General features: G+C 39.0%; 1 protein-coding gene across 3 annotated transcripts in view; it reads right to left on the reverse strand.

Annotated features, from left to right (window-relative positions):
• Positions 1-1505: 1505 nt before the first annotated feature.
• Positions 1506-23827, reverse strand: part of LOC119651748 (prostatic acid phosphatase) — a 42523-nt gene continuing 20201 nt past the window's right edge. The window contains exons 1-6 of one of the 3 annotated variants that reach the window (XM_038055484.1): positions 14864-15036; positions 7971-8210; positions 7692-7894; positions 2812-3058; positions 2490-2745; positions 1506-1951 (exon numbers count right to left, since the gene is read on the reverse strand). In XM_038055484.1, the coding sequence (XP_037911412.1) occupies positions 1812-1951; positions 2490-2745; positions 2812-3058; positions 7692-7894; positions 7971-8210; positions 14864-14902 (1125 nt within the window). In that variant the 5' untranslated portion in view covers positions 14903-15036 and the 3' untranslated portion in view covers positions 1506-1811. Of the gene's footprint in view, positions 1952-2489; positions 2746-2811; positions 3059-7691; positions 7895-7970; positions 8211-14863; positions 15037-23827 lie in introns of those variants that run through there. The other 2 variants (XM_038055482.1, XM_038055483.1) reach the window with 2 other exon arrangements.

Here is a 23827-nt window from a genome sequence, read left to right on the forward strand (position 1 = left end):
AATTCCGCGGCTTAATTCACGGTTATCTGAGAGCAATCAGATCGGATGCTAATCTGAACATTCTGCTGCTTCTCAAGCATTTTTGACCCAACAAGTGTTGATTTCGTGGTTGCTACATTTCCATTTATGATGAAACCGATAAATTTAAATTTGGTCGATAAAATTAAGAAAAAATTGCAGGACGAACATTCCTCCCACAAATTTCTGCAGTTAGGTATATCAATTAGCACAGGCAGAAAATATCAAGCAACCATCATAAAAGAAGACTTGGACGCAATACCGCAAGCACGAAATGGATCACTACTCCAATTAACTGACGTGACGCAGCACAAAATTGTGAGTGGACATGGGGCAATTGTGGAGAAAAATTGAGACCACATTATTGTTAAAGAAAAGCAAGTTCGGTGGGGGTAATGTGATGATGTGGGGGTTACATGACATCAGAGGGGGTCGTATGTGCGAGGGTATGGGGAATGTGCTGCATTGCTGTTTTAAATAAATCAATATAAATATAATATAAGAATAATATAAATAAGTTTGAATAGAGATCTTCGCAAATGGGGAAAAGTGTTTCAGGCATTATATTCTAACACAACAATGATCCCGGAAGTATCCTGCCGGGAAAACGAAAACGTAAACATGGCAACAAGGTCAGCCCTTGGAATGGATCGTCTGACCACCACAATCGCCTGATTTAGACCGGATCGAGCACCTTTAGCAACAACTAAAACGGAAAATAGCGCTCTATCTGACCCCCAAAGAATTGAGATTGCTTTTGCTATTACAGAGTGAAATACAATTCATCCAGATGATTATAAGAACTTAGTTCACAACATGCCGTCCCCCCAAATTGAAGAAATTTTAAATGCAAAAGACAGACATAAAAAATATCAATGCAGGATTAAACTAAATTTAAGGCAGTCACAAAATTAATTGTATTCCAGTTTTTAGACATTATTTTTATATATTATTGTTAAAAAATTTTTATAAAACTGAACTGTGTTTTCTATTTGTATACCCTCCAAAGTATTTAATTTTAAATTATAAAATATCGAGTGAAGCTATCTAAGAATTTTTTTTCATATATTTCATAATTGCAAACATTTGATTGGACTTGTGAAGCCTTGGACTTTTGAAGCCTCCCATGTATAGTTAAAATTAAACAATAAATACTTACTCAAGAAAAGCTACACAACATTCACCTTCATCCCGTAGTTGGTAAAAAAATTCAACCTAGCATCCTTCTCTCTTATCAATAAACTGTTTTATCTTTAAATGTCCTTTTTCTCATTCAGTTTTTGAATTGTAAAAACGTTAATCTGCGATCTGTATATCTACCACATATCAAGCCACCCCTTTTCTTCAAAATCTTCGATTCAAGCCAACCTGTTCTATCGTTGAAAATAAAATTAACCGAAAGCTCTAAGTCTGGCTATATTCCCAAACAAAATTACAAAAAGCGTAACATATTAAAACGAACGGAATTAAAAACTTCAAAGCCAACATTTCCGTAATAAAAATACACTTTATTTATATATCTTAATAAAATATACATAATACAACAGTCTTTTCTTGATGATAACGGTTAACATCAAACAGGAAATATTTTTACTTAAAATTCAAATGACCAAATCATTGTTACTTATATCCTAGCAAGCATTATGTCTAGTTAAAAATGGAAAGGCAGAAAATGTTTAACACATGACGAGGTAAACACACTAAAATCTTAGGAAGGAAAATCACCAGTATGCACTCAAAATAGCACGCTGTTATCAACCCGTTTCAATGAATTTATCACTCCACACCACACATTAACTATCTATATGCATATACCATCGGTAATCGAAATACTGCCGCCTCCTATAATATACAATCCCAATGTATATGAGGACAATGGTGAATACGAATAAGGAACCACTGACAACAATTGCTAGAATGTAATCAAAAAAATCTATGTGAGCAGTAAAGTTAATATTTGTTCCTAAAAATCTATGAATTGATGGAGTTACATCTATCTAAAAGTACGAGATCTCAGGGAAAGTTTCGTTTGTACAACAATGGGGACAATGGCTTTTCTGCACCAGATCATCTAATATGTATATATGAAAAGTAATCTTCGCCAAGGGCAATGAAAGCTTTTTCATTTCAATCTTATAATGAAGCTGAAATAAATCACTCCGAAATTGAAATGTGCCCAAACGGCCAATGTTCATTAGAATGTTTCCCAGGCTCAAAGTTAAGATAGATTATGGAAGACCCAATATGGAATTCAAAAGTCAATTAAATTCGAAAAGTAATTTTCGCTTTCAGGTAGGTAGATGTAACTCCCTATGACGCGGCGTGAATAGAAATGTCACCCATCTTTCATAATTTCCAAATAAAAAGTGTCTATTTCAATGACAAATATATACCATTTGTTTGCAGGGTATCAATGAAATTCATAGATCAATCGTTCATTGCGCATTACTAAGAATAATTCAAATACTTACTCATAGCCGGTGTAACACTGGCATCTTCATACGTCATCGAAAACATTGACATTCCACACTCAGCATCCCAATCTCCTGGCAAGACATCGTTGTATAATTCATACATCCTTTCAAGCGGGCACTGTTTCCCGCAACCCGGAATACTCATCAAGAACGGCTCGGCCGTTGTGTTCTTATAAAATACCGAAATAAATGGAGTACTCTCTATAAGTCGCATTTCCAACATAATGCAGGCTGTGTATGGTGGACTGTGGAGCTGTCGAATTAAAAAATAACACAGAATTAAGTAGATGTACAAAAGTAACAATTCATTGGAACTTACTTCAAAAACACCCAACGTGTTCAACAAATTCGCTACTGTTGTATCATGAGCACTATAAATCCATAGTGATCGATTTGGATTTAGATTATTGTTGGCTTTATCTTGAAACCGTTGCAAAATGTCCTTTAAAAGGGGTCCCGTCTTCAGACGAGCTAATGGTCGTGTATAGGTGTCAACCGCAAACGATAATACAGCGATATAATAGAGATCATCGCTAGGGTATACCTTTTTGCTCCATTCAGGTAAACTGTAAGGATTTAAAATTACATAATTAGCAAACTCAAGTAAAGGAGAAGTAGGGGAAAGGTTTGTAAGTTTCGCGGATTGTAAGTTATGCGGCATGGTTTCACCATGTTCGATAAAAAGTTGCCGCACTCATGTTTTTTTAAGTTACCGCAAAGTTTTAATTCATTTCTTCTGTAATTCCTCTCGTAAATTGTGGTGTAAAATTGCTACAATGCAATAACATACCACATACTATTTTAAATAATATTGCTGTTAATTTGATTTGATTAAATGTTTGTAGTGTTGTTTACTTGTAAACCCCTAATTTCCACAGATGACCTAACGGATGCAATTAAAACTCAAAATGTTAAATCTATTATGAAGTCGAGTAGTCTGACGTGAATATCTACTCGGAAAGGGCGTGTCGTATGAAAGTGTGCGGAAGTTGGAATCAAACAAATTGTCAAACTGCGGCGTAGTGTTTCAGGGGTCCATCACAAGAGCCTGTATTATAAACCGCCTGAAAAAGAGAATTTTTAAGGGTGCTTTAAGGGATTATATCAAATTTTATAAACCCTGCGAAAGAGGTTTGCAGTTCTAGCATGGCTTCCCGCAGACCACACAACACCGATCACGGCGCCCCTAATCGTAAAAAGTTGCTAGAAGCGATAAAAGAAATTGAACAGGAAATCGAGTCGCCAAATCGCCATTAAATTTGGTATGGATAATTGGAGTTTGGGCCGGTAGATCAAAAAATCGATATGAAAATTCCAGATATCTCCGTGCCGATATCAACTTTTCCTCCTCCTCTGTCATCATACGAGTCATTCCGCCAAACGTATGCCCCTTTATCATATCGTATGTATATTTTCCCTGCCTCAACCCGCCTTCTCTGTACGAGGATTTCTTCGACAGATTATCAGAGGTCCTAATCGTTTTGTTTCCCTTACTTCCTTTCATCCTCTGTGTCGACTTTAATCTTCCCATACTCTCCTGGCCTTCCCTCCCTCCCTAATAACTTCACCCATCCTTCCCTTCCTCTATACACTTTCATGTACACCTGTGGCGCCCTTCAGTTTAACCTTTCTAGAAACCACTTAGATCGCACTCTTGACCTTGTCCTCTCTAATCTTCCCGTGCGTTGCTTTTCCCAATCCTTTCATGCCCCGTCTTACGTTGTCCCTGACGCCCATCATCCTGCTGTCGAGTTCGATGCTCAGATATCCCGACTGCACTCTCCTATCGCTCGCAAGCCTACCAAGTTCAACTTTCGTAAGGCGAACTTCGAAGGTCTGAACTCAGCCCTGATGACAATCAACTGAATTCCCCTCCACTCTCCATTTACATGCAGCGCTCAACACTTTCTATACCATTTTATCTAATCTTCTCCCTTGTTACATCCCCTCCTCTCCTAAGTGCTTACGCTCTTACCCCGTCTGGTTCACAAAAGTCCACAAAGAACTACGTAAAAAACACACTGGGAGGAGGAAGTTGCTGCCTTCTAGAACCTATGTTGACTTAGTTTTTTAGAAATCTCTATGTTCGTCGGTCAAATCCTTAACGTTTATACTGATTTCGCTAAAGCCCTCGACACTGTAAATCACGAGATATTTCTATCCAAACTCTCGTCTATAAGCGTTCCCATACAACTTGCTTTATGGCTTACCTCTTACCTAGACACCCTGGTTCGTTGATGCTCGACTAATGGTTTAGCGCTAAACGTCAGAAAGTGACACTCTGTGTTACTCCCTAAAATCCTTATCCTGCTTAAATTCCACTCAACACCTAATAACCACTTTCGACAATAAATTCCACTTTGACACCCACTGCCTCGAAGTCACCAATCGAGCAGCAAAATTGTCAGGTTTTATACTTCACTACTCCTCTGATTTTGACTCCATCCAACCCTCCTTAGCTCCCTTCAGTTTCCTCGTGAGGAATACCCTCGAGCACTGCTTCGTGATCTGGTCACCCTACCATAGCTGTGATTGACTTGCCCTTGAAAATGTGCAACGCAAATTCGTCGGTTCCCTCTTATTTAAATAGCTTCCCTCATGTGGACTACACCTTCCGCCTCCGCTTTCTGAACCTTTCCTTCTTCCTACAACAGCGTAGATCCTATCAGGATCTATGCACATTTTTTAAACTTTCCTCGGGTCTGATGAACTGCTCCACCGCTAACGACATCACCTACCGCTCTGCTTCTTATAACACACGTAACGCAGAGATTTTTAACGTGCCCTTCGCAGAGCTTGAAGTCTACTTCCATTCCTAATAATAATCGTTGGCGCAACAATCCATATTGGATCAGGGCCGTGAAGTGCGTTAGAGCACTTCATTCAAGACCGTAACGGTACACTACAGAATAGCCTGTAGGAAGCAATGTGGTCAGCATTGCGCCCGACCGAGATTATTACCCTGATTTGACTCAGGTACTAATTCACAGCTGAGTCGACTGGTATCCGACGGCAAATCACGATACAAATTCCACTGCCACCAGTGAGATTTCAACCGCGACCTTTCGTATGATAGCCTTGTGCTTTAACCACTCAGCTATCCGGACGCCATTCCATTCCATTCCTAAGCTTTGCCGAAATTACAACGCACAACAGCTTTCTCTACTTTAAGTAGTTTTAAGCATAGGATAAGATTATTGCTTTCTCCTCCTCCTGAGGACAATGGAGTTTACTTTGTTTGTTGTCCGTTAAATTAAATAAATAAATGAGAAGGCTTTGACACTGCTCCAACGCATTGTAGCGTACGCTAACACTGGCTTAGTCCATATGGTTTGTGACTCGCAAAATTTTTCCAGAATTGTGGCAGTAATTTATGGATTTTTTGATAGATATTTGATTATGAACACGGAGAATCATTGATTGATTTTACAATTCGCTTCTCCGGACTTTATTGCGAATTGAGTATCACAGAAGTCAAACAATTGACTTACCAGTTCGCCTGAAAAGTTCAGCTACTGTATCCACCGACGTAGGATGGAGAAAAATGGCTGGAAGGCAGTCGTATTATGAGTTCATGTTAAGTCATAAAAATTTGTCGTTCAGAAGTCCGGAACAAAAAAACATGAGCCGCCCAAAGGAAATGTTCATCACTTCTTTTCAAATTCAATTCAATTTCATATGGACCAAATTCAATATGGAATACAGACGGGGTAGGGTTGAGAACCCGAATTGGGAAAATAATTTCGGTGAAAGATCAAAAGCGGATTGGTCATATCACTTCTGGTGAACGAGGCGCCATGATTACATTGGCGTTTGCAATCAATGCAGCGCGAAATACGATTCCACCTTTTTATTTATTCCCGGGCAAGAAGATGACGCTAGCATATCTTGAGCATCCGTCGAAAGAAACAGTGGGGTACGCGCGGAAGCGGATGGATGCAACAAGCTGAATTTGTAAATTCATGGAGCAATGGGTGGATGAGACAAAATTCATTCACAAGTAGAGAAATGGGAAGGATGTCGAGAGTTCGCATCATTCCCATTTCTCTACTTGTGAAAGCGGCTCTGATAAAAATGACGACGTCAGAGGACTTCGCAAATGATTTCAAAGCCACTTAACCCTGGAGTGTTTAAAGATTCGGATTATTGTTCGTTGGATGTAGATAAAGCGAACACAGAGGCCAGTATCATTGAGAGACAATTTGACGAAGAAGAACAGCGTCGAATCGTTGATCCTTCTTGTGGATTATCGGTTGCAAGAAATGAAGTTAATTCCACACCTGATCACCTGGATTCAGAACATTCAACATCCGACAATAGCTACGCTTCCATCATATCAAACATTAGACGCAAAGCAAAAACCACTTCCATTATAACGTCTCCACAATATCAAGGCGCTCTTCGACAACAAGGCAAAGGAAATGCTACAAGAGCTCGAAAAGAACTTGACGCAGACAGACGCCAAAAACGTGCATCTGCAAAAACACCAGCAAAAACAAAAGCGCAGTTACAAAAGCGAAGGAAGAAGTGTCAATCATCAAATGAGGACAGTAATGAGTTTTGCCTTGTCTGCTGTAAACAAATGTCACCTAAAATTACAGCCAAGAACTCAAGACGATGCCACAGCTGCCAACAATTAGTTTGCGCCACTTCCGTTGATAAAAATCGAAACATTCTTCCTTTGCCCAGATTGTAATTCCACTAACGAGAGCGACTAATAAAGTTTCCATTATTTTCCCAACTATTCTATTTTTTAACTAAATCTGGCTCTGGCTGGCCTTTCAATTCAATAAATTTACATAAATTCCGAAAATTTTGTGTTTTCCATTGGGAATTTGCATTATTTCGATGCTTCGTGATGATGCGGCAACTTATAAGTCAAATTTTGAAAATGGCCACTTTGAAACATTTCAGTAAATGAGTTATAACTTTTTCCTCGGGAGTCCATTCGACTTGGCATCTACTGCAATATTGTAGCAGTCTTCCCACTTTTCAACGGTGTACTTAATTCTACCTGCTGGTCTTAGAAGAAAAGTGCGATAACTTACAAACCTTTCCCCTAAGGAAATCATATAAATTTCCTTCAACAACGTAAGGAATTGAAACATATAATGTAATTTAAAAAATTAAAATTGATCCCAAGAACAATTTAAGTCATAATTTTTAATATATTTTTACAATAATTGTTCAAACACTCACGTCAAATTGTACTTTTCTTCTATGACAAAAGTATCATAAATTTTCTCTGCCGTTTCCAATGTATTGATTTTCCGTCCAGTCATTTTAGTCAAGTATTCGTATAGCGGCGCAAAACGTTTATCAAGTTTTTGGAAGAACTCAGTGTGCAATAGCTTTGACAATGCATACTTGTATGCAGGACATGGTTTCTTGTTCGCTAAAATCTATAATATGGCGAAAATGAGTTGATTGATCAAATAAATATTGAAATTTTTCGAAAAAAAAACTAAGACTACTTACCGAGTCTTCATTTTCAGGTATCGTGTGAATTGGTATTGGCTGCCAAGCCAAACCCTCATTCCAAATATCCTTTCCTTTCGGAGGAAACATACCCGCTAAATTTGAAAGAGCACTCATAAGAGTACGATCTACGTCAGTTGATTGGATGTGGACCTCTTGATTTGAATAAGTTTCATTCAAAAGTGAATTGTAACGTCTTCGAAGCCATTTGCCAAGCTCATAATGTTGTCGCTTTCCAATCTGTAAATAAAAAATAAGATTATTACTTATGAAGGAAAATCAACTATGTGAATGGAAAAATGAAAAAAAAAATACAGTTACTATTCTAGCTGTGTAGAATTGGATATGGATATTAGGCGAAGTACAAAGACCAATTGTTCAATTTTGTTCTTCCCCAAAAACAATTGAACCAAATTGATAAAATACAAAATCCTGACGTGAGAGAAGCCTCCCCCTTCTCTCTTCTCTTCACGTATGATTCCCAACGAACCCGGAGTAGAAACTGAAGGAAACTAAAGGCCGCATATTTCACCCCGGGTTTACAGTACACACATTTCACAAAATATTTTTTTAGCTTCGCCAACTGTGTCAGCATTGGATAGCTATAAATGCCTAACAAAATGTTAGGGGATGACGGTTTCATGCATGCATGCTCTGGAACAAATCCGGCATGACAACAACTTGGAGGGGATGAGCAATAGGAATGGAGGAATCTCTTGCAATCAAATGCATTGAACAAGAATATCGGAGCTTCCCAGTAATCTAGATAAACAATTTCATCAGTGTCAACAATGTTCTTTGGCTTGATTAATTACAAGGTAAAGCTTCATATTCGCGTGTTTGTGTTTCATAAACCCAACAATTTTATTTCGATTTGGGGTTTCAACTTGGTGAGATATACCGAAATCTATAATTATTCTTAAGTAAACCGACAATCAGGCTCGGAGACAGAAAATTCAAGCCAATGAATTTGGAAAATCAATTGTTTTTCCGATCCCAGGACAGAGCTGAGGCAGCGTCTGATGATGACGAAACCGCAAGTCATTCATTTAATCTAATTTTGTTAAAGTCCCCTATCCCTGGGTCCTCAAGAAATCTCCCAATGTTCCAAGTGCACTCAACATATCTGAAAACTGATCATTTACTTTTGTTAGAACTTCTCACTGCTAGCTGATGGCCACTAACAACTCAAATGCAAAGTTTCGTCATAACCAATTTGCGGACATCTTCTACGAGAACCAGATTGGAGATATGTCACTTTTTTAAATGTCTTCCACCCTTCTATATTTCAAATTTCATCTTCCAGAACCAACGTTTACCCCAGAAAGCATATAATGTAATTTTGTAGCTCAGGGAAAGTCCTGATCCCAAGTGAAAATTATGCTAGGTCCGTCGTCCTATTTTTATTTAAATCTCTATTGCGTCCCAAACCCTCCGCCAGAAAAATTACCAGCCGAGAATAATCACTCCCTCCCCTCTATCGATAGAACTATCTCCATGCAATCTATTCAATTTCTAGTTTTTGCTTTGAAGAAGTTCTTCCATTTTCTTCTCGCATCGCGTCAATTCCTATATTCTAAAAGACAATCATCAGCAACAATATCAGCATGATAAAGTAGATGTAATTAATGAGCTGCAAATCTGCTTCCAAAAAGTACAAATCAAGACCTTTAATTTGATACCCAACATGACAATAGAAGGACAACGATTTTACAATCGTCCATATCTCACCGGGGAATCTCCTGCCCGTCTTTGGCAGTTCCCACGAACTAAAACTATCCCGGAATGGCAGGAGAAATGGGACGAGAAAGCAAAAGGCCGCTAAACCCTATCAGTGCTTAAGCGGACACGGAGGTTATGGAGCATATCTCTATTGATTTAGGCATAATGATTCGCCATATTGTCCAATATTGCAGAGAACGAACAACACGTATTATTTCATTGCCCCAGTTTCGCAGCTCAAAGAGAAACTGAACCGTGCGTGTATGAAAGCCTTGATTGCTTTTTATTCCCTTCACATGAATTCGAACCGTATTGAAGCCTGATAAAACCTGTTTGTGTCGTGGAAGGATTCGATACTATATAGTATCAATTAAATACCGAATAGGTACCGAATTGTAACCGTAACATCATTTCATATTTGTTGGTAGCGACCGAAACTGAACCGAATGAAACCGTATACGTGTAAAACGAACCTAAGATGTACTAAATAAAGCCAGGAAATGGAAGGAGTGCTGTTGGGCGATAATTCTTTACCATTGTAAGGTTTCTTGCTTTATGGAAGGAAATAACACGAGCTTCTCTCCAGATATTTACCTCCAGACAAGCTCTTGGTGAAAACGATAGTGAAAGGAGAAATTTAACGGTTATATTACTTTAAGAGTGGAAGTTCATTAGGACCACAACCTCTATTAAAATCAACACTGTCAATAAGATGTCCGACAATAGAATAGTTGAGGGAGCTACTAAAGCCAAAGGAATTGAGAAATGAGTGGGATGAACGAATAGGAGTAAAAATTGAATAAAAACGATCACTAAAAACCTAGTAGCAGCGGACTGAACAAACGAAGAAAGGGAATTATGCACACATGCGCAGAAGAATTGAAATTCTCTGTACTATATCCGTTAATGTTCGCCAAGTATTGGATGCGCGCACCTGATTTAAATTTGTGCTTCACTCGAAAAATATCACAAATGTTTAGACAAGAAAACCATTACAAAATATAAGGCACAGTCCAGAATATTGGCTCACTTCATTCCGGGATTTTCCATGATGCAATATTATCCTAATCGTAGCGAAGGACTGTATACAGTGTCTAAGAAGCTCTAATTTGAACTTTCTAAAATCGAATCAAGTTTCATGTAAAAGATGTCATTCATCACAGATGTGGCAGATATCCCAACAGCTTGGTCCGAAAGCAACTCACATTTTCATAATATAGCGAAAATAGTGTAAGAGGCTCCCCTTGTGTAACCTTTGGGAGGAATCTATTGCTGTCAAGTTTAATCCTTCAACATCATACCGAATGATTTTGAAAGATGCCTTAATTTGGCCAGAATGATTGTTTATTAATGAGAATCTAAGCAAAATTTAGTTGATTCATCATTCGTTTACAGAAAAATATTGCTTGCACGCACTTCTTCTCTTGAATTCGTCAAACAGGCTGCATAGAATCCACGTTTTCAGATCCTCTCAGCAATCTGTGTAAAAATGGTCCATTTATATGACATTCAAACGAAATACAACATGATAATGTTATCTGTTACTCTTAATTTCCTTCTGAAGGGCTGTAAAAACAATTTATCAAGATTCTTTATGAATGCATTAACCTTTATATGATATTCTACGAGCGCAGAGTTACGACTTTCCGCAAAGAGCTTTTCATAAATGCTGAATAGCCTTGTCGGTCGTATTTGATCTTTATAGGTTTTATCTTTCCCTCGATATTCCAAAACCACAAATATGTTTCAATATCCAAACACCCTCCACCATATAACCCACAAATACCCCGGCAGACTTTCGCACTCCTACCACCACTCAAATCGACAACATAAGCAAATATGTTGAAACATGTTTATCCCCCTGGGCAATACCCTCATATTAAGTGCCTTTTATAGCAAATATCTCCACACACCGTAGTCATAACAGAAACATGTCCTGTCAATTCAGGAAAAATGTTATTACCCGAATTACCATTATCATAAAACGGATAGAATTCGGACATAAGCTCAACATACATATTTAAGTTCATAGAAAAACTGGGAGGCGGTTTTTCTTATCTACATACAACACTTATTTGGAACCCTGGGCACCCATTCAATTCATATCATGGTTTTTCATTCATTTATGGTCAATTTAAAAATGACCATACAACAAGGAACAAGGAAACCTTTCTCTCTTCTCCCGGGAGCGAAGATTTCAATCTCTCTCTCTCATATAATTTAAAGGACCCACAAAAGCGTCATTTGATCATCATAACGTTCGCTCTAATTTATATCGCAAGCATATCCTTAAAAATGTGTCACATTTACTGGGGCATTTCTTGAAAAAAATACCAAACTTCCATAAGCCGTTACAGGTTTTCAGTATGAATAATCAGCTTCAAAAAGAGGCAAAGTTCATTTGAATAGAAATAGCTTAGGACAACAATGTCTTATGACGTCAACTCGCTCCGGCGTCGTATACTTATCAAAGGCCTATAAATATTTACTGTAACGAATTCTGGTAAATTTCTATCATTCCACCAACCGCTGGCCAGCTATTGATTTCCTAAGTGAGGAATAATCGCGATGCCAATTTATTTACACAACTGACCTACTTCGATATTGCTCGTAAAGTGAAAATATGCCTGCAGTAAAGTTTCTATTTCAGACTGGAAGTTAAACGTATTGATTTTCCTAGGGCTCAGATTGTCTTGAGGAAAATATGTAAAATAGAGACACAATCACGCTTTCACATTCCAGTTAGTTCTGTAGAATTTAAATTAATTCACCAGTTCTAGAAAGGTTCTGCTCCAGTTGTCATGTTATCTTGTGTGGGCCATGCAGAAATGTATTCAGACTGAATAAATTTTTTAACGTTTTCAAGTTCGCTTAACAAACTGAAAAAAAAGTAACGGCGGAACACTTCTAATTGGGCTAAAAAAAAATTTAATTATTTGAAAGATTTGCAGCGAATAATGAAGTCTACTGCAAGCGATGTGTTATTTGTAATTGAAGTACAGAATCGTATATTCATGAACACTCACACTTCATCTTTAATGGACTGTTTTGATGAAAAAAAGGTAAGCCAAATACAGTGAAACCTCTATAATCATGGCACCGACGGGACCTGTAAAATTTCGTCCCGATTCAAAGGTGTCTCCATTACCAAATTTTTCTTAGTAGACCGTAATAAAAAAAAAGTAAAGAATTTCAAAGAATTCGAAGTCTTTTTTCGACTGTTTAGTTTTACTTTACTAATTCATCCTTTGTCTTGTTTCGAAACGCCAGACATACTAATTAAATTGCGTGTAACATTTCCTCTATTCTCCGTTATTCTTTTCATTTCATCCGTTCGTATCCAATTCCATATATACGAGGTCTGATCAAAAAGTTCCAGGACTTTCACAATAACTCAAATATTTACAATTGTTCTAATTTCTCCCCTTCAACATGGGAGCAAATACACTTCTCCCATCGGTGTTTCCACTGTTCCACGCATCTGGAAACCTCTGTTTCATATTCCAGCCTTTTTCCCTTGATCTCCTCTATCGTTTGAAACCGCTGTCCCTTCATTGGGTACTTGATAGGAAAAGCCAGAAGTCACACGGAGCCCGATCAGGAGAATAGGAAGAATGGGGAAGGGTTGTCATCGAGTTTTTGGCAAAAAACTCGTGAATAAAAAGCGCCGTGTGACAACGCACGTTGTCGTAGCGGAAAAATCACCCGCCTGCTACCCACAATTCTGGCCTCTTCCGACGAATCTTTTGCCGTAAATTTCTCAGGATTTTGGAGGTATGGATAAAGATCGATAGTCCCATCTTGTGGAAGGAATTCGAAGCGAAGAAAATAGTGAGCATCACTTTAACGGTTGATCTCACCTGGCGAGGTTTTTTGGTCTTGGTGAATTTTTTGACTTCCAGTGGAACGACTGCGCCTTGGTTTCCACGTCGTAGCTATAAATCCAAGACTCGATGGTTTTTAAGCAGTTTTCATTAACATTGGCCATTTCCAAGAACTCCTGACAAACCCCCAGGCAATGCGCTTTCTAATCCTCTGTCATCAGTCGTAGAATGAACTTGCCTGCAACCCTTCTCATCTGCTGACATGACCGAAATAAGACGTCGCACTCCTCTGCCATCTCTCAAATTTTCAAACGGCGATTAGAAAGCACAAGGGCATTCACTTTGGTCACATGAAAGTTGTCAATTTAGGTTGAAGGCCTTCCAGAACGAGGGTAATTTTCCGTTGATGTTTTGCCTTTCTTGCATCGTGAACGATTCATAACTTCGTCACCAAAGGCTTGCTGCAGCATTTGAAATGTTCCCGTGAACGAGTTGTCCAGCGCAAAATCTCACGCAAACATGTTGCTCCTCCTTAACGTCCATGACAAAAAATCGGAACCCGAAAAACAGAATTCACTAAAACAGTTGAACAATCGGTTTGAAGAATGTTAGAACATCAAAACAAAATGGAGATTATCCAAGAAGGTTCCCGCTCAAAATTGAGCGTCAAACAAGCTGTCAACGTGAACGTGGTGGCATACAATGTGAAAAGTCCTGCAACTTCTTGATCAAACTTCGTATATATTCCCTAAATAAATACCCGGCATAGCAGGTTCATTCCAACCTGAATCGCAAATGCAGAACTGCATGCCACCAAGAGCATGTCATAGGTTGCGGATAATGACATGACGGGTTAGCTACGAATATCCCAGGTTCATCCTATAAATAAGTAGCTGCAGACAAACAAAACGTTTCCATTTGTGTTCGTCTTATTCTTTCCCCTTGAGGTAGTAAATCTCCTTAAAAAAATCGTAATCCGGGGTGACGGAATCGATGCGGCTATTAGATGAATTGCAGTGACGTTGCACTATATTTCAGCGGCTCCCCTCCAAATTACTTCCCTACATTTGGAGACAAGCATGGGACATTGCAACAATGGGGATTTGTTACAGGATTGACTCGTTCCTCTTTACTCGTGAAAATAAAATGAAAATACAGATTGTATTGATGGGAACCCAGGGACACGAAGACAGTACTCATTTAGCAAATTGGTTTTAAAGGAATGCGTCAGCTTCGAATGCATATACTTGCCGCACAAGGCTACTGTGTGATATGTGTTGATTCGCGCGGATGTATATTGAGAAGTTTCATCGCAACTAATTAACTCGTTAGTTAAAGCGAACAAACCGTATCAACTTCAAATCTATCCCAACGAACGTCACTCATTAAGAAATTTGGATGCTAGCCGACATTATGAAACGAAACTACTTTCATTTTTACAAAATAATTTACGAGTTTAATATATTTATTTTAGACTAGAATAGTAACGAACAAGTTAAATTCAAATAATATCAAAATCAATAACTCAATATTCAGAAGAAAACATAATAAAGCTAATTTTTATTATAAATTTAAGAGGAAACGCTCAACTTTATTTAGTCACGAGCGATGTGACGTTATGTATGTCTCGCGCCGCGGTTGGATACAGAAGAGACCGACTTATTTCCATGCGGTCCTTACTGTCCCAACCAACGGCATTTCTTTACAGCTGGTTCTCCACTCCCCTGGTGCGTTCTGAAAACGAGTGAGTGGAGAGTTTCTGAGTTCAGCGCCATCTACCCGTCCGCATCCGCAACATCCGAAATAAATTTCGGATGCTGCAGATCCTGCCGCGCCACACTCACCACAGTTGAGTCGCTCAAGAACACCAAAGCGGTCCTTCGCCCTTGGATATTTTTGCCGGTTATGCTGTCAATCACCAGGGACGAAAGACCTAGACGTCGTATGGTTTAGACCAACCAACTCAACGAATTTATCGTCGATATATTACGGTGCCATGGATTTGGAACGAAATCTAGCAAATTTCCGAAACTAAGTCATGTTCTGAAGCAGAACGTTGTCAATCAATACCGGGTGATAGTTAAAAATGATCGAATTGCTCTTCCAAATAGGCAACAATTTTTCCAGGGTCTTTAATAAACCGGACTGGCCAAAAGAGCAACTCCAATACTCCACTTGTAAGGCACTCCATTAACCCAGTAGTCAGAAAAAGCTTAGTAACTGGAGATGTCGATACAATTTATAATGAGGCTCAGACCGCATTTCACGTTGCATCCACAGAATATGGTGAGATTTTCCCAGACGCTAGGCCAAAGATCCCGAAACTAAAGTTTACTTCGCCAACTATCGACATCATTGCTGTCATTGACAGAATTTGGGCTGATCGTTTGGCCAGCGAGATTACAACAGAGATTCATAGCATGATCTATGTTGCAGCTGCCGCGGTTATTCGTCTGAACAATCAACAACTTGAAGAAATCCTCAAGATGCTGAAGCAAAAACTTGCGGTATGCTCCAATCGCATCCGTAGGCATCAGCAGAGCTTTCAGCGAAGGACAGACAAAACCTTCTTTTCCAGAATTTCACAGCAGCCGTGACAGTAATCTCCATCTGGATCAGGCGGAAGATTTCTGGAGAAGTGTTTGGAACCAACCTAGCCGTTGCAATTTAGAAGCAGCGTAGCTCCCACACCTTACCCGTTCATGCTAGGCCCTTCCCGAAATGACCATGCCTGACATAACTGAAGCTGATGTAGAAGCAACTCGTGAAAAGGCAGGTAATCGGAAGACGCCAGGAGTTGGTAAAAATTCACAACTTCTGGCTGAAGCGGTTCAAGAGCACTCACAGGATATTGGCAAATCATTTTAATCAGACGATGGTCGATCCGAAATTAGTTCCAGAATTTTTCACCAAGAGGATAACTTTTCTCATTGCAAGGAACAGGGTGCTTCTTGCCCTTCAAAATGCCGGCCAATTACTTGTCTTCCTTCCATCTACAAGGCGTTTGACTCCATATTACATTCGTGGTTAATATAAGTATTACGCTTGTACAAAATCAGCTCAAATATGGTTCTTCTCCTGAGAACAGTGATGAAGGATTGGATCACGAAGCTATCGGCATCCTCACAAACCTCAGGAGAGACACAAATCAGGCGTGGCATCTTCCAAGGCGACTCTATAAGCACACTGTGGTTTTGATTGGCTTTGAATCCGTTATCCCATCGTTTGCATGAAAGCAAATACGGGTTCCAAGTCAATGCATGGCATATTGTCGACATCAAATTGTATGCCAAAAACGAAATCCAACTTCGGTCTTTGCTGGACATCACGATCCAATTCAGCAGGGATATCGACATGCAATTGGGTTTAGAGAAATTTCGCATAAAAACAATTGTTCGGGGAAAACACACCGACAACGAAGGACACAGTCATAATAACATCCAAATTGAGGGTATGGATTCGGGCGACATCTACAAATACATCGGCATATTGCAAGCGACAACACCTGCTATGACAATAATGAAATCTAAGTTACTGGGGAAATTTAGACGGCAGCTGGATCTTGTCCTAAAAACAGATCTATTCGGAAAAAATAAAATCGTGGTAATCAACACCTTCGCCATTTCCATCCTTCTGTATACTTTCGGTGTGATCCAGTGGAGTAATACGGATTTAGAATCTGTCAATAGACGGGTAAGGGAACTTCTTGCAAACAACAATATATATACACACACTTTGTGTCGAAACGCATCATCGCTGTGATGCGATCCTTTGGATACTGCCTTCGACCCATCTTAGATTGCTCGCCTCCTGATCCGGTTGAGCGGGAAGAAGGTTCGGGTTTTTTTTTAACTATATACATAGTAGAATCCTCCTATCCCGGCTCTGCATCCATAAAAAATTGGCATCAATTTTAGTTGATGAAACCAACTTTACTTTTTTATCAAGCCTCCGCCTTTCTAACATTCCGGAATCCATAAAATTCCATTTAGGGAATATCTCTTTACTTAAATTGCAAGCTAAAATGATCATTGCCCTTGTATTTTCTTAACTGCATGCATGCCATCGGATTCATTTTGTTTAACGGCTCAAAAAGGCAACAGAAAAATTTTCGCTTATGGATGTTTATGAAATTGAGTCTTTTGTTGTTATCGCGCGAAAATATATGCAAGCAACAAAAGGCAGCTTGAAGGAATTGTTGTTGTTTACGAGGAAAAGAACTTCTGACCCAATGTCGGAGGTAAAGAGTGAGCGGCCGGACCTTTGTTGTAATGGATCAATTGTCCATCAGGTGATACAACGCCAAGCGTGGTACCCAAACTCTGACACAAAAAATGGAGTTCACGCAACAACCGCGGCGTTATTAAAAGAAGGACAAAAAATAAAAATATTCTAATAATTGCCAAGATTTATCAAATTAAATAATTCCATCAAAAATTATCAATCGACTCTTCCCAACAGAAGGCGAATAGAGTTCACAAGCTGATTATCACTCAATTCGCTTCGATTCTAATATTTTACAAAGTACGCACTTGTACCTGTCGCCGCTCACAATTTGAAAAGTTGAAGTCTGCCACTGTTTGATAAACAAATATTAAACAAGAAACGAGCAGAGAAAGAACAGATCTTTCCGTATTATGTATTTCTATTTGCCTAAACCGCACTTGCCACAATGTTTGATTTGAGGTATAATTGTTAGGTTAAAAGTTCTAATTAAAAGAGAAAATATTGAATTGTGGTGAATGATATTGTTAGAAATTTGGTAATTTCAGAATAATCTATTGCCGGAAATTAGTGATTATTGGTGTGCCAACCGCTCAACAGGTTGCGACACAAATTCAAGCTTTGAATAGAACACACAATAAACAATTGTATAGAACAATATTTTAATACCAAATATGTATCTGTGAAATGTTATATAAAGCCGATTTATTCTCTCACAATTATTTATTGCAGAGACAATTTAAGGGAGACTTCAAATTTCTATCCCTTCTACATGCAATTACCAACCTGGTTAAGGCATCTTCTTGACGACTTCAACCTCGTCGTGGCCATAATAAAAACAGCCCGTCAACTTAAAATCACCCCATTTTTTGCATACCCCATTCCAATATCTCAAACGAATTTCGTGTCAACAGGTATAATTGTTTTCAACGAAATTCCGTATTACAGACAGACAGAGGAACCTATGAGAAGTCGCCAAATATCCGAACCCAGGTAGCGGATGGAGATGTGCAGGGTTGGGGAAAAAGAAATGTCGTATTTTGTCAATAGATGACGACACTTAAACATAACTTGCGCTGTACTTATCGCATCGGGTCATTCTATACGACGATTTGAGAACGACAATCTGTGCCACAAGTGCCTCTTTGACAGTGTTGTGATCGTCAAAGATAGAGTCCACCAAGCAAGAAATTCGTCATAGTTTACATTTTTACTACCTGAGAGGTAAAAATGCAACGAAGGCGGCCGAAAAAAGTTGTGAAGTTTATGGACCTGATACTGTAACGATTCGCACAGCACAGCATTAGTTCGATCGATTTCGTTCTGGTGTAGTGGATGTCGAAGATACACCTCATTCTGGTAGGCCAATCGTCAAAATCATCCAAGTAAACCGGCATGTGAGCATTTGTTCGATTGACCAGGAACTGGGTATAGACCATAAAACCGTTTCACTGTGAGCAACTCGACCGTTTGAAACAGGCGATTGACCAGAAGCGGCCAGAATTGGTCAATAGGAATGGTGTTGTGTTCAACCAGGACAACGCTCGGCCTCACACATTTTTGATGACTCGCCAGAAGCTACGGGAGCTCGGATGGGATGTCCTATCGCACCCACCATATAGTTCGGACCTGGCACCAAGTGATTATCATCTCTTCCGGTCCATGCAAAACACTCTTGGTGCTACTAAGTTGGCCTCAAAAGAGGCTTTCGGAAATGGCTGGGAAGGACAACCAGAATGCAAAACCAAACAGAAGGATGAGAAGAAGGCAAAGAAAAAAGATGCGAATTCGCCCTGTGACGATTGTTATCTTCAGCAAGCGCAATGGTGTAGTACGCGAAGATACTAAAAAAGCTTGATTCCAAGCTAGAAGATCTAGACGGAAATATAGTCCCGCAATGACTTATATACAGTCCAAGAATCTGGAGGAATTCAAATCTAGAGAAGAAATCTACGAATATACTGTCTTGAAAGAACAACTAAAAAAATTTGCAGACGAATTTGCTGCGAGTTTGAGAAAACCCTATGGCTTTACCAAACCGCCATCAAAGTTGTTAACCAGTGGAAAAGTTCGCATTGGATAGATTATCTGCCATCTAAACGAACAGACCTTATAGAAGTGTCCAATCACGAAGACATGTTCCATCGCATCGATCAGTCCAATTGAAGCAGGCTTGCGGATAAAGCAAGTGAATGGGAGACATACAACAAATAAGCCTCAATCATCGCAGGGTCGCTCATGATTTACTTATTCTACAAACTACTTATGAATCCGAGATGGAGATTGCCATTAGGAATAAAATCTATAGAAGCGTTGACAGTAATATATGGGTCGACCAGTGGAAATATAGAATGCATCATCAATCAGCCGGCTAGCGGGTTTCGGTGCAAAAAGATAAACAGTTTATATGCATATAGCTGCTGTGCCCAACCAAGTCTCACATAGTCTAAATTTAAGAACATACTTGACGAACTTCCTTTCGATGCAAAAAAATCAAGTCCAAAGCTGGTTGCCGATGACTTCAACCCTCACTGTCTCGAGTAGAAAAGTAGAGAAACAAAGACAGAGGAACGTAGTTTACTGGAGGGGTTTGTGCAGTTGGAAACAGTATTAGCCAACGAAAGTAAGGTAAGTACCTACCGAAAAGGGAGAGAAAATTTCTCAAGAAAACGCAATATATTGCCAGGCATATTACACGTACACGTACACTGGTAACGATCCGCGGTAGAATAGGTGATGACAAGGCATGTGATGAAATATGCTTCCTAAGGCTGATAAAACCATATATTTCCCAGACAATATGAAGAAAAAATCAGAGCGGGGGAGCTACCAGAGATTGCTCCCAAATCAGCAGCATAGATTGAGTAAAGCTAAATCAACAGTTGATGCCATAAAAAAAATTGCCTACTGATTTAGCCGAAAATGCTACATATGGAAGAAGGAGTACCAGAAAATATTGCGAGTTGGCTAAGCTGACCTTGCAAAATGAATTTCGGCCCAATTGGAGTCTAAAAATTTTGGAAAGTTACAAAAGATTTTAAAAAAGGCAGTTTCCAGAAAAGTATCTGACGGTTTGAAAGGCAAGTGTACCAAATGCGGGTGTCGGCAAGCTAAGTGAAACTCCAAAGAAAAACACTTTAGAGAAAAGCAAAAATGGGAGTTCGCCCAGAGGCGATCATTATCTCCAGCAAAAGCAACTTATCGTGTGCGGAGATACTGAAAAAAGCTGAAGCCGATCTCTACCTAAAAGACCTAGTTGGTTGAAAATATAAGCAGCTGGGGAAATCGAGCACAGGCAAAGTCGATGACTTTCACAAAAAGTTAAAATCTCCCAAAGAGATCTATAATAGTGCAAGGATCTGGATGAAGTCACATCTAGATAGGAAATCTACAGAAGAGTAATTCAAGTCGAAGGAACTAGGAGAGGAATCTGTTATAAGTTTAAGAAAAACTTATAGCGATTCAAAATAGGATTGCCAAGGGCAAGAGCGCACTCATTGTTGGTCGCCGGAAAAATTCGCATCGGATGAGCTGTTTCTCGTCTAAGAGAAAAGGAGATCGTTTTAAAGAACTTTGCCCAGTACAAAAGGGAAAACAACAACAATTAATGAAGAGTAGGAAGAGCATGTTCACTGAGTTGCATGAAGCTTGCATTTCGCATATCTCAGAATCTACAGAAGTTGACACTTTTGCCTAAGGCTAACAAACCTCCAGATGAGCCGCCATCTAATAAACATACGCTTTTTAGACACTATAGGAAAAAAGTGAGTCTTCCTTTTCTCCTTTTTTCAGCCTTTGTCCCGTTCACAAGCGAGATCGGCTCGTCATGATCGATTTCGCCATTTGGTTTTATCAAATGCCTGATTTGGATGCAGTCGCAAGGCTTTTAAATCCCCATCCAGCGTCTCCGTTGTTTTGGCCTGCCTTTTGGTCGCTTTCCATCGACTTCGATGTTCAAACTAATCTTGGCAAGTGCATTTTCGTTAGCACGAATTACGTGACCATACCATCGAAGACGCCTTTCTCGCAATTTTTCGACAATCGGTGCAGATATCCTCATTTCGGATGAACGTGTCACGCCACTAGTCCAACGCAGCATCTCCGTCTCCACTACCATAAGACGCCGTTCATTGTCTTTTACAGTCGGCCAACACTCAGAACTGCAGAGAGCGACAGGACGGACGACATTGCGGTAAATTATAGATTTAAGACGTTCGTTGATACGTCGATCACAAAGAACACCAGATGTGGAAAATTGGAAGCAAAATGTTTTGTTGCTTTTCGATATATTCGCGTTTAAAATCTATACATTTTTGCATACTTCGTGCGTAGTCCAGTATTGACTTAAGGTGATGAAAATCGCTGTCCACGTATCTTTTGACAGTGAGGAAAAAGGAAAAATCATTAGGCGATAATCAGATGAATCATGAATGCTAATTCAAATATGACTTGCTATCTAGGAGCTAGTATTGACGCGATGAAGAATGAAGCAACGTTTTATATTTGTTTTTGCTCGGTGACCGAATAGCTTAAATAGGATTCGGTTAAGTGATAAACACCCAAATAGTAGATATTGTTTGCTTTCAAATTCATAAGAATATATCCAAGTTTCGTCTCCTGTAAAAATGTATACGGATTTTATTCATTCTCGGTTAAATTGAAAAGACAACCTACGTATATTGCGACAAAGCATCCAACGAAAGCCATGGAAAGGATGACCCCAAATGTAGGTGGAACACGTAGGATACTTATAGCCAAAGTGACGAGATCCGCTTTGCTTTATATAGTCCCAATTTAGGGAGCGACATTAAATATTTTATGTAACGCACACAACCTAATTACATGCTTTTCACCCTCAGGACCTTCACAGATGTACCATTCTCTGGCCAGGAGGAGTTTAGGAAGAACAGGCTTACAAGTATCATATCGCCTCTGATCACGGAAGTACGCGCTTTAAGTTTGGCAAGTTGAGTCAACTCCCCATTTATGCATAAAGCGGTTGCAAAATTTGTTGTCTCTAAATATTGCCAAGTGAGATATCAAATAAAAGCATGCCAAGTGAAAAGTTCTTAAACAGCACTTAGTTCCGACGTCGATTACACAGAAATAGACAAAAAGTAGACAAACCAATTCGAAAGGACTCAAAAGTAATCAAGCCCAAAAAATTGAAAAGTTTAATGCAAATCTCACCATAATTAACAAAATCATAGCAGATTAAATTTGTATTTTTCATGTGAATTGACTTCAGTCATCAGAGATTCTTGATATTACGTTAAAATGGAACAATCATACTTCCAAACTTCCTTAAGTTAAAATACCATAAAACCTTCAATTTTTGAAACATCGAATTTTGGGTCTCTGGATTATTTCGAGTCTAAAAAATAATTTAACATATTTTTCTCATTCACTCATTACTGCTGGGTAGAAGATTAATGCCAATATGACTTGTAAAACCACAGGAAGTAAACTTTATGACCACATATAGAGAAATGATTGGCATCGACAAGTCGGTAATCAAACATTACGCAACAATAACCATGCAAATTCAATAAGTAATGAGAAGAAAATAATTGATAAGCTCTGGCACAATTATAACTCTGCTCTGTGAACAACTGAGTGCTCAAATTATGATTATGTCATTGCACCTAGTTTGCAATGCATAATGTATTGAAAGAAGCATAGGAAACTTTTTGAGGACTCAAAAGCGTTCCTAAGAAACATTATCAAGCTTCGAAATCAAAAAAAAAATCCCACACCTGACATTCATCTGTTCATGTAGGTATGAGTAACAAAGGTCCGACTTTGATTTTCCTCGGTAATAGTAATTTATATGTATTACGCCTTCCCGTTTTGACTAAAAAAGGAGAATCGCTCGAGACTGACACTGAACACTTCTCTCCGTATACTCGGGCAAATGTCATTATAAGCAGACTCTGATGAATCTGAAACTAGCAAAGGAAACAGTCGCCAATTTTACTTCCTCACATAGCATAGTTAAAATCTATTATCAAGAAGCTCATCTATCTATAACGGGTGACAAATGGCGTTCTATCTATAACGGATGACAAATGGCGTGAATATAATTTA

Source organism: Hermetia illucens, chromosome 3 (assembly GCF_905115235.1).
Source record: "Hermetia illucens chromosome 3, iHerIll2.2.curated.20191125, whole genome shotgun sequence".
Classification (NCBI taxonomy): domain Eukaryota; kingdom Metazoa; phylum Arthropoda; class Insecta; order Diptera; family Stratiomyidae; genus Hermetia; species Hermetia illucens.